Here is a 15,699-nt window from a genome sequence, read left to right as displayed (position 1 = left end):
CAAACTACACTTTCTTTTTATGGTATTTAAGCGCTCAACGATGTGTCAAGTTCTGTTCTAAGTGCTGGGGTAGATACAAGATAATCAGATTGGACACAATCCCTGTCCCACATAAAGACGTAGCACCTAAATCAGGGCGAGGAGGATTTAAACCCCATTTTACAGAGGAGGGATCTGAGATACAGAGCAGTTAAGTGACTAGATCAGGATCACACAGTAGACAAGTGGTGGAGGTGGGATCAGAACCCAGGACCCCTGACTTCCAACACCCATGATCTGTTCACCAGACTGTGCTGTTTTCTGTGAAAACCTGCAAATGCTGTTTTCCGTGAAAACCGGCAAACAGGGTTGTAGAGATCAAGAGGCACTCCCAGCAGTGCACTCAATTCTCCCATACCCGTGGAGGTCTATAATCGTGATGAACCCCCATTAAGGAAAACCTATCTTCTGTAGTAGTAGTATTCACATTTATTAAGCACTTATTAGAACATTGCATGGCATATAGTAAGCGCTTAACAAATACCATTATTATTATTATTATTTATTATTATTATTATTGCGTGCAGAGCACTGTATTAAGCATTGGGAGGGAATTTACAGGTAAGAATTAGGCATCGTCCCTGTTCCTCAGATAGATCATAGTCTAAAAAGTAGAGTAGTAATAATTGTGGTATTTATAAAACAGTTACTCTATGCTAAGCACTGGGGTAGATGCAGTACAGTCAGATAATAATAATAATAATAATGGCATTTATAAAGTGCTTACTATGTGCAAAGCACTATTCTAAGCTCTGGGGAGGTTACAAGGTGATCAGGTTGTCCCACGTGGGGCTCACAGTCTTCATCTCCATTTTACAGATGAGGTCACTGAAGCCCAGAGTGCCCAAAGTCACACAGCTGACAGTTGGCAGAGCCAGGATTAGAACCCATGACCTCTGACTCCCAAGCCCAGGCTCTTTCCACTGAGCCACTCTTCTTCTTTATCGGATCGGATGTCCCTGATGACCCTTCTGCTGCCAGCCTTCAATCACTCCTCAACTCCACTAACCTCCCACTCCACCCCACCTCGCCCACTCATCACCTTGGAAAACACACTCGATCACATCACCTCTTACCGCTGCACTATCTCCACCCCCACCAACTCTGAAATCCCTCTATCTGATCACAGCCTCCCCACTTGCCTTCTCTCCTGCACAGCTCTAAATCTGTACCGTTCCCCCGCAGAGACCTCATCCGATATTCTCAACTCATCATGCCCCATTTAGCCTCCGTACCCAACCTACCTTCCCTTGATGATCAAATTGACACTCTGAACACCAGTCTCTCTAATGAACTCAAATCCCTCCCTCCCCTATCCCTTCATTGGGGAAACAGCGTGGCTCAGTGGAAAGAGCACGGGCTTTGGAGTCAGAGGTCACGGGCTCAAATCCCGGCTCCGCCACTTGTCAGCTGTGTGACTTTGGGCAAGTCACTTAACTTCTCTGTGCCTCAGTTCCCCCATCTGGAAAATGGGGATTAAGACTAAGCCCCACTTGGGACAACCTGATCACCTTGTAAACTCCCCAGCAATTAGAACAGTGCTTTGCACAGAGTAAGCACATATTTTTTGCATTTCACGTCACTTAAGAGCACACAAAAGTGTTGCTCCATTTTCTCCACAGACATAATATAATAAATGCCATTATTATTATTATTATTATTATTATTATTATTATTATCATCACTCAGGTCCCACTAACCCTCAGCCCTGGATCACCTCTCTTGTCTGCCTCCTTCTCTCCTGTGCATGAGCCCCAGAGCATTGCAGGCGGAAATCTAGATATTGGGCCAATTTCTTCTACTTCAAGTTTATCCTTGCAAGCTTTAACTCTGCCCTCACCTCTGCCTGGCAGTACTATTTCTCTACCCTTGTTAATCCCCATGCCCATTGCCCTCACCAGTTGTTCCTGACATTTAACTCCCTCCTCAGACCCCCTGTCTCCCCGTCTCCCCCATCCCTTGACCCCAGTGACCTGGCCACCTACTTCATTCAACAAAATTGACAGTATCAGGTGTGATCTCCCCCAAATCTCCCCTGCCCCTCTCCAGGCCCTTCCCTCGCCTGCCCCTTCTTCAAGTCTCCCTTCTTTCCCAGCAGTATGTCTAGAGGAGATCTCCTGTCTTCTCTCAAAATCCACCCCCTTCACCTGCACCTCCGACCCCATTCCTTCGCACCTCATCAAAACACTTACCCCCTCCCTTCTCCCCTCCCTAATGGCCATCTTCAGCTGTTTGCTCTCCAATTGCTTCTTCCCCACTGCTTTTAAGCATGCCTGTATCTCCCCTATCCTAAAAAAAAAACCCTCCCTTGACCCCATGGCTCCCTCCTGTCATCTCCCCATCTCCCTCCTACCATTCCTCTCCAAACTCCTTGAGCGAGCTGTCTACACCTGCTTCATTCATTCATTCATTCAATGTATTTATTGAGCGCTTACTGTGTGCAGAGCACTGTACTAAGCACTTCGGAAGTACAAGTTAGCAACATATAGAGACAGTCCCTACCCAACAACGGTTCCTCTCCTCCAATTCTCCCCTTGACCCCCTCCAATCTGGCTTCCATCCCCTCACTTAACAGAATCCTCCCTCTCAAAGGTCACCAGTGATCTCTTTCTTGCCAAATCCAAGCCAAATCCGGTCAGTTGGCAGGAGCCAAGAGCCAGGCAAGAGAGGATTGGAGTACTGGGTGGTCTCGAGAGGCCGTTCAGAGATTGTCATTGTCGTATTCATTGAGCGCTTACTGTGTGCAAAGCACTGTACTAAACGCAGAGATGTCAGGGTAAATGGGGCGGCAAGACACCAGCAGAATAGGATTTTGTAAGCAAAGGTGAGGTTTGATTCAACAAACAAGGCTGTGAATTTATAGTGGTGTCTGTCAGTTGGAAGCTCCTTGTTGTCAGGGAAAGTGTCTACCAACTCCGTTATACTTTCCCAAGTGCTCAGTGCAGTGCCCTGCACATAGTAAGCACTCAAATACTATTGATCTATAGGATTTATTAAGCACCCACTCAATTCAGTGACCACTGCTAAGCACACAGTAAGAATGAAGCAGCTTAGAGAAGCACCGTGGCTCAGTGGAAAGAGCCTGGGCTTTGGAGTCAGAGGTCAGGGGTTCAAATCCCGGATCCGCCAATTGTCAGCTGTGTGACTTTGGGCAAGTCTCTTGACTTCTCTGTGTCTCAGTTACCTCATCTGTAAAATGGGGATTAAGATTGTGAGCCCCCTGTGGGGCAACCTGATCACCTTGTAACCTCCCCAGCACTTAGAAGAGTGCTTTGCACAATGTAAGTGCTTAATAAATGTCATCATTATTATTATTGTTATTATTATTATTATTATGAAACAAAGATGTGATATGTTCTTGACTCACCGCAAGTTTCCACATGAGCAGGGAAATGGACGTAAACATATGTGCAGAGTAAGTGTGAGAAAATTGAATAAAAATATATAAAAATTTTCGAGGTTGGGTAGAAATGCATAGGGCCTATAGAAGGCCCATGTGTGTATTTGACTCTGGCTGTGAGGAATTATTCTGGGAGTCCTCCTTGGAGAAGGTGGGATTTATCTATCTATCTATCTATCTATCTATCTATCTATCTATCTATCTATATCTATCCATATATATGTATATACCTGTATATATGTATATGTGTTTGTACATATTTATTACTCTATTTATTTTACTTGTACATATCTATTCTATTTATTTTCTTCTGTTAATATGTTTGGTTTTGTTCTCTGTCTCCCCCTTCTAGACTGTGAGCCCACTGTTGGGTAGGGACTGTCCCTATATGTTGCCAACTTGTACTTCCCAAGCGCTTAGTACAGTGCTCTGCACACAGGAAGCGCTCAGTAAATACGATTGATTGATTGATTTCAGGAGGACTTTGAATATGGGGAGAAATATGATTAGTTTCAGATCACACTCTGCTTCTCTAACACTGACCTACTCACTGGACCTTGATCTCATCTGCTTCACGACCAACCCCACACCATCCCTATGGCCCGGAACTCCCTTCCCCTTCATATCTGACAGACCACCACTCTCCCCACCTTCAAAGCCTTATTAAAAAAGTCACATCTTCAAGAGACCTTTTCCGACTAAGGTCTCCTCCCTCTCCCTTATTCACTCCACCCTCAGCCCCACAGCACTTGCATACTTATAATTTATTTTAGTGTCTGTCTCCTTCTCTAGATTATAAAATCCTTTTGGGCAGAGGACATATCTACCAAATCTTCCCAAGCACTTAGTACAACACTCTGCACACAGTAAGCACTCCATCCATACCGCTGATTGGTTGATTAGGGGTGTAGCAAGAGGGATGGAGCAAGAGAGGGAAGGCTTTATTTTGGATCCCTGAAAAGTTCTTTTAAAGTCCCCATACGCAGAATAAATAAAGCAACTGCCAGTGACTGTTAGGGGGGAGATTTCAGATTTTGCTTTGGGGAACTCTCTGGGTGGAAACACGATAAATATCTCACAATCATGTTTTTTTTTTCTCCCTCTGTCCTCAGGCGGCAGGAGCAATCCGACCTCTTGTCTCTACTGTCATTACTCCCTCTGCAGATGGTTGTTTAGGTCACTCACTAGAAAGGAGCCAACACCGAGCCAGTGAAATGCCTCAGGCTTTTTTATTTGATGTCATCTATCAAGCGTATCATCAGGTAAGAATTTAGGCACCTTAGAGGGCCGCACAATTGTCTCATTACATTTAGTTGAAGGGAAATCATTTTCTTTAAAAAAACACTTTTGGAATCCTTGTTTGATCTAAGACTACACCAGATTATCGTTACATCTGTTGAGGGTAGATTTTGAACAAATATCCAGTTTTCCTGTGTAAATGTGAGCATATAAAATGATTTTTACATATCGAGGGAAGAAAAACTCATTTGATTTTGTCATCATGGGCATTGGAAGTACACTGAGTTTAATGGAAAGGGGCCATCTGGTTAAATGAGTGAAACACTGGGAATTAGTAGTAGTAATGGTATTTAATGAGCTTTTACTGTACTCACCTCTTGGGTTGAGAACATTTCCTGCCCAGAAGGAAGTTAATACTAATGGGGGAGACTGGTGTAGAAATAGTCACAAGCAACGGAATCAGAATTTCATAAGAGTCAATCAATCAGTGGTATTTATTGAATGTTCTCTGTGTGCAGAATATTCTAGGTTGTAAACTCGTTGTGAGCAGGGAACGTGTCTGCCAACTCTGTTGTATTGTACTGTCCCGAGAGCTTAGTACAGTGCTCTGCACACAGTGAATGCTCAATAAATTTCACTGAATGATAGATTGATTGCAGAGCACTCTACTAGGTGCTTGGGACAGTACTAAACAAGACTATGAGCCCATTGTTGGGTAGGGATTGTCTCTATCTGTTGCCAAATTGTACTTTCCAAGCACTGAGTACAGTGCTCTGCACACAGTAAGCGCTCAATAAATACAATTGAATGAATGAATGGAGTTCGTAGACACAATTCTTGCTCCTAAGAATCTTCCAGGCTAATGCTGAGGATGGGCATAAATACATAATCATAGTAATAATAATAATAATAATTGTGGTGTTTGTTAAGCACTTACTGTGTATAATATTTGCCCCATTCTCAGCCCCACGACACTTTTTTAAAGTATTTTTTAAGCACTTAATAAATAATAATAACAATGATGGTATTTGTTAAGCATTCACTATGTGCCAGTCACTGTTGTAAACGCTGGGGTAGATACAAGCTAATTGGGTTGGACACAGTCGCTGTCCCACATAGGGCTCACAGTGCTAATCCTCATTCTACAGATGGGCATAAATACAGTCCCTGCCCCACATGGGGCTCACACTCTTAATTCCTGTTTTACAGGTGAGGTTTCTGCTCCCCGAGAAGTAACACAGTAACACAGCAGACAAGTGGCGGAGCTGGGATTAGAACCCAGGTCCTTCTGACCTCCAGACCCACGCTTTATCCACTAGGCCACACTGCAGCTGAGGGTGGATAAATTTTGGTGTACTGATCATTAATCTGGTAAGCCTCGTGGAGAAGGTGGGATTTTAGGAGAGTTTTGGAAGTGAGGAGGTGGGAGATTCTGGCAGATTTTGGAAGGGACAGGGAGGCCCAGGCCCTGGGAACAACTCCAGCAAGGGGCTAGAAGAATGTCTCGGCTTCAAGGCTGTCCATCACCTCGCCCCCTCCTACCTCACCTCCCTTCTTTCCTTCTCTAGCCCAGCCCGCACCCTCCGCTCCTCTGCCGCTAACCTCCTCACTGTGCCTCTTTCTTGCCTGTCCTGCCGTCGATCCCCGGCCCACGTCCTTCCCGGGCCTGGAATGCCCCCAATCCCTCCCAACATCCGCCAAGCTAGCTCTCTTTCTCCCTTTAAAGCCCTACTGAGATCTCACCTCCTCCAGGAGGCCTTCCCACACTGAGCCCCCTCCTTCCTCTCCCCTTGTCCCCCTCCCCTTCCCCCCGGCTCTACTTCCTTCCCCTCCCCACAGCACCTGTATATATGTCTGTACAGATTTATTACTCTATTTACTTGCACATATTTCCTATTCATTTTACTTTGTTAATATGTGTAGTTTTGTTGTCTGACTCCCCCTTCTAGCCTGTGAGCCCGCTATTGGGTAGGGACCGTCTCTATATGTTATCAACTTGTACTTCCCAAGCGCTTAGTACCATGCTCTGCACACAGGAAGCGCTCAATAAATGCGATTGAATGAATGAATGAATGAATGACTAATGTGGGGAGAGGCGGCTTTTGGAGGGCCTGCATGGCCGAATGGAAACAGCATGGGCCCGGGGGTCAGAGGACCTGGGTTCTAATTCCGGCTCTGCCTGCTGTGGAACTAGGCAAGTCATTTAACTTCTCTGGTCCTTAGTTTCCTCATCTAGAAAATAGGAATTTGATTACCTGTTCTCCCTCCCCCTTGGACTGTGAGCTTCATTTGGGACAGGGACTGGATCTGACCTGATTATCTTCTGTCTACCCTGAGAGGAGCAGCATGGCTTAGTGGAAAGAGCCTGAGCTTGGGAGGCAGAGATGGTGGGTTCTAATCCTGGCTCTGCTACTTATTCATTCATTCATTCATTCAATCATATTTATTGAGCACTTACTGTGTGCAGAGCACTGTACTAAGCACTTGGGAAGTACAAGTCGGCAACACATAGAGACGGTCCCTACCCAACAGCGGGCTCACAATCTAGAAGACTGTGAAGTCACTTATCAGCTATGTGACTTTGGGCAAGTCACTTGACTTCTATGCGTCAGTTACCTCATCTGTAAAATGGGGATGAAGACTGTGAGCCCCACGTGGGACAACCCGATTACCTTGTATCTACCCCCGCACTTAGAACAGTGCTTGGCACATAGTAAGCACTTAATACCATCATTATTATTATTATTACAGTGCTTGGCACACAATATGTACGTAAAAATACCCAAATTATTTTGATTATGATTATCTTTCCAACCTTGCTCAGGTCTATGAAGCTGGGAACTGAAGCAGATGGTGATTCTTCCCATAGCACTGGTTGCTGGCCTGTCCTTAAGCAGTTGATTTTGGTCTATCAGTAGTATTTATTGAGCACTCACTGGATGAAGAACAATGTTCTGAGCACCTGGGAGAGTGCAATAGAGTTGGTAGATAGGGTCCCTACCCTCAAGGAGCTTACAGTCTACTGTGTTCAGGGTACTGTACTAAGTGTTTTGGGAGAGTATGATAGCTAGTAGACAAGATGCCCTTAAGGAGTTGACATTCTGGGTGATCGTCATCATCATAATAATAATAATAATAATAATAATAATGATGGCATTTGTTAAGCGCTTGCTGTGTGCAAAGCACTGTTCTAAGCACTGGGGGGAATGCAAGGCGATCAGATTGTCTCACGTGGGGCTCACAGTCTTAATCTCCATTTTACAGATGAGGTAACTGAGGCTCAGAGACTTGCCCAAGGTCTACAGCAGACATGTGGTGAAGCCGGGATTAGAACCCATGACCTCTGACTCCCAAGCCTGTGCTCTTTCCACTGAGCGACGCTGCTTCTGCTTCATTGATGATAATGATGATCATTATCATCAGTGGTATTTATTGATCGCTTACTGTATGCAGATCACTGCATTAGATGCTTGGGAGAGTATAATACAACATTATTATTAATTATTATTATTACAGCATACACATCCCTTGTCCACAGCGAGGTTTTTCAGTCTAGAAAGGGAGATAGACATGAATATAAATAGATGATTTATAACATAATTTAAAGATCTGCACAGAAGAAAAGCAGGGTGGCTTAGTGGATAGGGCACAGACCTGGGAATTAGAGGGACCTGGATTCTAATCTCGGCTCTGCCGCTTGTCAGCTGTGAGACTTTGGGCAAGTCACTTAACTTCTCTGTGCTTTAGTTACGTCATCTGTAAAATGGGGATTAAAGCTGTGAGCCCCACATGGGACAACCTGATCACCTTGTATCCTCCCCAGCGCTTAGAACAGTGCTTTGCACATAGTAAGCGCTTAACAAATGCCATCATTATTATTATTGTTATTATTACTCTACTGCTGTAGAGAAGCAGTGATGTGTAGTGGATAGAGTCAGAAGGTCATGGGTTCTAATCCCGGCTCTGCCACTTGTCTGCTGTGTGACCTTGGACCAGTCACAACTTCTCTGTGTTTCAGTTCTCTCATCTGTAGAATGAGGATTAAGACTGTGAGCCCTATGTGGGACAGGGACTGTGTCCAACCCAATTAGCTTGTGTCTACCCCAGCATTTGGAACGGTGCCTGTCACATAGAAAGTGCTAACAAATACCATCATCGTTATTATAATTTATTAAGTGCTTAAAAAATACTTTAAAAATGTGCTGTGGGGCTGTGAGGCAAATATCAAATGCCTAAAAATCACAGATCCAAGTCTGTCAGTTAATCACATTTATTTAGTGCTTTCTGTGTGCAGAGCACTGTACTAAGTGCTTGGGAGAGTACAATATAACACACATTTCCTACCCACAACAAACTTACAGTCTAGAGGACGAGCTTACAGTGCAGTGTTCTTTGTGCAGTTGTTAATCAAACACCTGCTGATGCAACTTTACATTTCTTTTTTATTATTTATTTATTTACATAGAGAAGCAGCGTGGCTCAGTGAAAAGAGCATGGGCTTGGGAGTCAGAGGTCATGGGTTCGAATTCCAGCTCCACCGCTTGTCAGCTGTGTGACTTTGGGCAAGTCAGTTAACTTCTCTGTGCCTCCGTTACCTCATCTGTAAAATGGGGATTGAGATTGTGAGCCCCACATGGGACAACTGATCACTTTGTATCCTCCCCAGCGCTTAGAACAGTGCTTTGCACATAGTGCTTAACAAATACCAAAATTATTATTATTATTATTTTTTGAGATCGGCTTTCGGGACTCTGGTCCCCCAAAATAACAAAAATTCTGAAAATAGAATGACAGTAGCATTCAGAATCGGCCCGCCATGGATAATTAAAGAAGGTAGCAGCACTCTGCAATTCTCGGAAGACTGTATAAATGCAAAATACAGCAGCAACAGCAATTAATATTTTGTAGTTCAGCAGAGAACAAAACATTCTTCTTAAAATTGGTTCTGCGGCGAAAGCTTCTCTCTGTCGGGAACTTATCCATTGATCTTCACCGTCGGTCCCCTGGGAAGTACCGTCAGAAGTTTTCAAGAAGAGGCCTTTCTTAGGACTGAGCATGCTGAGGGGATCTAGCCCCATCAGATGTTTGATTTGCCACTTAAACTAATCATTTATTTTTCCATTAGGAAACTTAACACTGGTAATTTTTAGTAGGCTGCCTGAGAAGAATTGAAAATGACCTGGAAACTTGAGATTCCAAGAAAATGAACGGACAACATGGTCCTAAAATAATACAGGCAAAAGTCATCCCCCTTCTAGACTGTGAGCCCATTGTTGGGTAGGGATTGTATCTATATGTTGCCAACTTGTACTTCCCAATTGCTTAGTACAGTGCTCTGCACACAGTAAGCGCTCAATAAATACAATTGATTGATTGATTGATTGGGAAACTAAACCCCAAGATGGAGAGAGTCAGTGTGGCCTAGTTGATAGAGAATGAGGTTGGGAATCAGGTGACCTGCGATCTAATCCAACTTCTGCCGAGTGACCTTGGGAAAGTCACTTAACCTCTCTGGGCCTCAGTTTCCTCATCTGTAAGTTCAGTCAGTAGTGTTTATTGAACACATTCTGTGCAGTGTACTCTACTAAACTGTTGCGAGACTACAATTTAGATTTACTAGAAGTGATATTTGCACTTAAGGAGTTTACTGTGTTATGATTAAAATGGGGATGACCATGAAACCTGCCTCTCCTTTCCTCAGGGATGAGAGGATGAAATGAGATAATTGATGTGAAAGTGCTCTGGGAAAATAAGATGATATTGTCATTATCAATAATAATTTGGTAGTCCAAGATGGCTCCGTTAACCATAAACCTTCTGAGCGTTTATGACCGTTTTGCATATTGTTGTACAATCTCTTCAGTTCCCCTCAAGACTTGCGGCCATTTCCGTGGAGATTTTTGAACGTTTTTCTCATCCAGCCTGCTAATTAATTGTGTGAGCTGATTTGTTAGTTCCTGCGGAAACCATATCCAGTTTATTCATCTGACTGCACTAGGTCACTTCAAAGGCCAGTACGGTATATCGTTCATAATCTCGTTATGGCCACTTAATGTAAAAAAAAATGAAACATCAACCTAGAAATTGTAACCGAAGACCGGGAAGATCGGGGATCGATTACATGGTTCAAGTGATTGTGACATTAGGTAATTATAGCTCTTTAAAATTTAGCGGCGTAGTGGACCGGAGAAGATGAGCATAACTGAGCACATTTTTTGTTTTGAAAAATGAGGAAAAGGACAGAAAGGGGAAAGTCAAAGGGTATAGTGCTGCGGTGCTGAGAGAAGCTCCTTACCATTGGCTTTAAAAGCAATCCCCGTTGCCCCTCTTACCACACCTTGCTACTCTTCAACTACAACCCAGCCTAAGCACTTCGCTCCTCTAATGCCAACCTACTCAGTATGCCTCGATCTCGCCTATCTCACCGTCGACCTCTTGCCCACCTCCTGCCTCTGGCCTGGAATGCCCTCCCTCCTCATATCCAACAGGCAATTACCCCTCCTCCCCCTCATCAAAGCCTTACTGAAGGCATATCTCTCCCTAAGTCCTCCTTTCCTCTTCTCCCAACCCCTTCTGCGTTGCCCTGAGTTGCTCCCTTTATTCATCCCCACCCTCTTCTCCCACCCCCTTCTGTGTCGCCCTGAGTTGCTCCCTTTATTCATCCCCACTTCAGTCTGTACTTCACACTGCTGCCTGGATCATCTTTGTGCAGAAGCGCTCTGGGCATGTTACTCCCCTCCTCAAAAATATCCAGTGGGTACCAGTCAACCTACGCATCAAGCAAAGACTCCTTTCTCGGCTTCAAGGCTGTCCATCACCTCGCCCCCTCCTACCTCACCTCGCTTCTCTCCTTCTCCAGCCCAGCCCGCACCCTCCGCTCCTCTGCCGCTAACCTCCTCACTGTACCTCGTTCTCTCCTATCCCGCCGTCGACCCCTGGCCCACGTCCTCCCCATGGCCTGGAATGCCCTCCCTCAGCACATCTGCCAAGCTAGCTCTCTTCCTCCCTTCAAAGCCCTACTGAGAGCTCACCTCCTCCAGGAAGCCTTCCTAGACTGAGCCCCCTTTTTCCTCTCCTCCTCCCCCCCCACCTTCTCTCCTCCCCACAATGCCTATATATATATGTTTGTACAGATTTATTACTCTATTTTACTTATACATATTTACTGTTCTATGTATTTTGCTAATGATGTGCATTTAGCTTTACTTCTGTTTATTCTGATGACTTGACACCTGTCCACATGTTTTGTTTTGTTGTCTGTCTCCCCCTTCTAGACTGTGAGCCCGTTGTTGAGTAGGGACCCTCTCTATATGTTGCCAACTTGTACTTCCCAAGTGCTTAGTACAGTGCTCTGCATGCAGTAAGTGCTCAATAAGTACGACTGAATGAATGAATCCCCGCTTCCAGCCCCACAGCACTTATGTGTATATCCATAATTTTATTTATTTATATTGATGTCTGCCTCCCCCTTTAGACTGTAAGTTCCTTGTGGGCAGGAAATGTGTCTGCTATATTGTCAAATAATCATTATAGTATTTGTTAAGCACTTACTATGTTCCAAGCACTGTTCTAAGCACTGGGGTAGGTGCAGGGTAATCAGGTTGGACCCGGTCCCTGTCCTACGTGGGGCTCACAGTCTTAATCCCCATTTTACATTCATTCAATCATATTTATTGAGCACTTACTGTGTGCAGAGCACTGTACTAAGCGCTTGGGAAGTACAAATTGGCAACATATAGAGACGGTCCCTACTCAACAACAGGCTCACAGTCTAGAACGGATGAGGTAACTGAGGTACTGAGAAGTTGAGTGACTTGCCCAAGGTCACGCCACAGAGCCAGGATTAGAACCCAGGTCCTCTGACTTCTGAACCCATGCTCTTTGCACTAGGCCATGCTGCTTCTGCTTGTGTTGTACTCCCCCAAGCAGTTAGCGCAGTGCCCTGCACACAGTAAGCACTCAGTAACTACGATGGAATGATTGACTGACCTTGCATACAAAGTTTTGTTACAATCACTAGTATTAATTAAATGCTTACTCCTTGCAGAGCACTGTCCTAAGTGCTTGGGAGAGTACAGTAGAGTCAGTGGGACCCCATCCCTACCCTCAAGGAGTTTGCAGTTTAGTGTGGAGACAGACACTAAAATGAAATACAGACAAGGAGAAGCAACAGAGTTTTAAGAGATATTCACAAGTGCTACTGGGCTCATTTGGAGCGAAGGGGGGAGAAAGGTGGCAAGTCCTTGTGGACCAAAATAATAGCAATAATAATGATAATAATAATAGCACTGTTTGTTAAGTACTTACTATGTGCCAAGCACTGGGTTAGATTCAATACAGCAAGATTGGATACAGCTCAGTTCATTCATTCATTCATTCAATTGTATTTATTAAGCGCTTACTGTGTACAGAGCACTGTACTAAGCGCTTGGGAAGTACAAGTTGGCAACATATAGAGACAGTCCTTACCCAGCAGTGGGCTCACGGTCTAGAAGGGGGAGACAGAGAACAAAACAAAACATATTAACAAAATAAAATAGAATAAATATGTACAAATAAAATAGAGTAATAAATACATACAAACATATATACATATATACAGGTGCTGTGGGGAGGGGACAGAGGTAAGGCTGGGGGGATGGAGAGGGGGAGGTTGCCTTAGGAAGTTGATGGGGACTTGGGAAAGCACTGGAGGTTTGAATGAAAGGCTGACGGGGGTCTCTAGTTTGACCATGATAATGAAGCAAATCTTCATTTGCCCTTATCCAATCCAACCATTAGGGGTGGGATCACTCCAGACTGTGAGCCCATTGTTGGGTAGGGACCATCTCTACATGTTGCCAACTTGTATCCCCTGCCTTACCTCCTTCCCCTCCCCACAGCACCTGTATATATATATATATATATATATATATATATGTTTGTACATATTTATTACTCTATTTTACTTGTACATATTTACTATTCTATTTTATTTTGTTAATATGTTTTGTTTTGTTGTCTGTCTCCCTCTTCTCGACTGTGAGCCCGTTGTTGGGTAGGGACCATCTCTATATGTTGCCAACTTGTACTTCCCAAGCGCTTAGTACAGTGCTCTGCACACAGTACGTGCTCAATAAATACGATTGAATGAATGAATGAGAGTGCTTAGTACAGTGCTGTACACGCAGTAAGTGCTCAATAAATATGATTGAATGAAAGAATAAATTTGTCTGTGGAAGATGATTTCACTCACTTCCTCTTCCTGGACCTCTCTTCCCTTTCAAATCCACCAGACCATGGCTTTCCCCATCTAACATTTGGGGTGTCCAAGACTCTTACCTCTGTTATACTCCCAAAACATTCAGTACAGTGCTGTGGTCATTCTAGGTGCTTAATAGGAGCAGCAGAAGCAGCTTAGAGGAGCAGCATGGCTCAGTGGAGAAGAGCACGGGCTTTGGAGTCAGAGGTCATGGGTTCGAATGCCGGCTCCACCACATGTCTGCTGTGTGACCTTGGGCAAGTCACTTCTCTGAGCCTCAGTTCCCTCATCTGTAAAATGGGGATTAAGACTGTGAGCCCATGTGGGACAACTTGATCACCTTGTATCCACCCCTAGCGCTTAGAACAGTGCTCTGCATATAGTAAGCACTTAACAAATGCCATCATTATTATTATTAATAAATATTATTGATTACTTTTCTTCTTTCCCGGTCCTATATCTTCCTGAATGCTACCTCAGCCCCCCAGCGCCCTATGCCCCATAGTACTTTTGTACATATCATCATCATCAATCGTATTTATTGAGCGCTTACTATGTGCAGAGCACTGTACTAAGCGCTTGAGAAGTACAAATTGGCAACATATAGAGACAGTCCCTACCCAACAGTGGGTTCACAGTCTAAAAGGGGGAGACAGAACAAAACCAAACATAACAAAATAAAATAAATAGAATAGATATGTACAAATAAAATAACTAAATAAATAAATAGAGTAATAAATATGTACAAACATATATACATATCAACTTCTGCACTCTACTGTTTCTGCCCTTATTTATCCACCTATCGAATTTCTTTCTGCAAAACAGCATGGCTAAGGGGAAGGACCACAGGGCTGAGAATCAGGAGACTAAGCTTCTAATTCTGGCTCTGCCACTCGCCTCTTATGTGACCTTGGGCAAGTCATTTAAGTTCTCTGAGCCTCACTTTCCTCATCTGAAAAATAGGGATGAATGACCTGTCCTCCCTCTTCTTTCAATTGAGAGACCCATGTGGGACAGGGACTGTGTCTGAAATAATTATCTTGCGTCTGTCCCAGTGCTTGACACATTTATAAGCGCTGAAAATACCACGATCATTATTACAATCTGTAAATTATTTTGTGTCTGTCTCCCCCTCTAGATCATAAATGCCTCAAGAATGGGGATGAAGAGTCTTACCGCTATTATACTCCCTAAGCATTTAGTACAGTGTTGTGTGGATTGTAAGTTCTTAACAAATGCTATTGATTGATTTATTAGAGGAGCTTGGGGAGGATAATCAAAATGGTCCTGCAGAAACTCCCTGAATAATTCTGTCTGTGGATGGCTGGCCCCAGGATTTTGTTTTTAATTTCTCTGACCAAAAAGTGCATTTCCAAACAAACAGCGAGCAAATGTTTTAATTCTTTTTCCTTAATAAAAGGATTAGCTGGAAATAGGCCAGAAAGACATCAATTTTTTTTTCCTATTTGATTTGGAGCTTTATGAGAAGTAGTGTGGAGTAGTGGATAGAATACGGTCTTGGGAGTCATAAGGATCTGGGTTCTAATCACAGCTCTGCCACTTGTCTGCTGTGTGACCATGGGCAAGTCACCTCAACTTTTCTGTGCCTCGGTTTCTTTATCTGTAAAATGGGGATTAAGATTGTGAGGCCTCTTTGGGACAGGGACTGTGTCCAACCCGATTATATTGTATCTACCGCAGTGCTTAGAACAGTGCCTGGCACATAGTAAGCACTTAACAAATACTAAAATTATTATTGCAATTATTATTACTATTA

The 15,699-nt window shown here is 43.9% G+C and overlaps 1 protein-coding gene across 1 annotated transcript in view; it reads left to right on the top strand.

Annotated features, from left to right (window-relative positions):
• CRPPA (CDP-L-ribitol pyrophosphorylase A) overlaps nt 1-15,699 on the top strand; it is a gene marked incomplete at its 5' end in the record, with an annotated part of 338,976 nt that overhangs the window by 34,728 nt on the left and 288,549 nt on the right. The window contains one exon of the mRNA XM_038761326.1: nt 4,552-4,701. Coding sequence (XP_038617254.1) covers nt 4,552-4,701 — 150 coding nt within the window. The remainder of the gene's footprint in view (nt 1-4,551; nt 4,702-15,699) is intronic.

Source organism: Tachyglossus aculeatus, chromosome 2 (genome assembly GCF_015852505.1).
Source record: "Tachyglossus aculeatus isolate mTacAcu1 chromosome 2, mTacAcu1.pri, whole genome shotgun sequence".
NCBI lineage: Eukaryota > Metazoa > Chordata > Mammalia > Monotremata > Tachyglossidae > Tachyglossus > Tachyglossus aculeatus.
The sequence above is the reverse complement of the archived record's forward strand: the minus strand, read 5'-3'. Positions and strand labels throughout refer to the sequence as shown.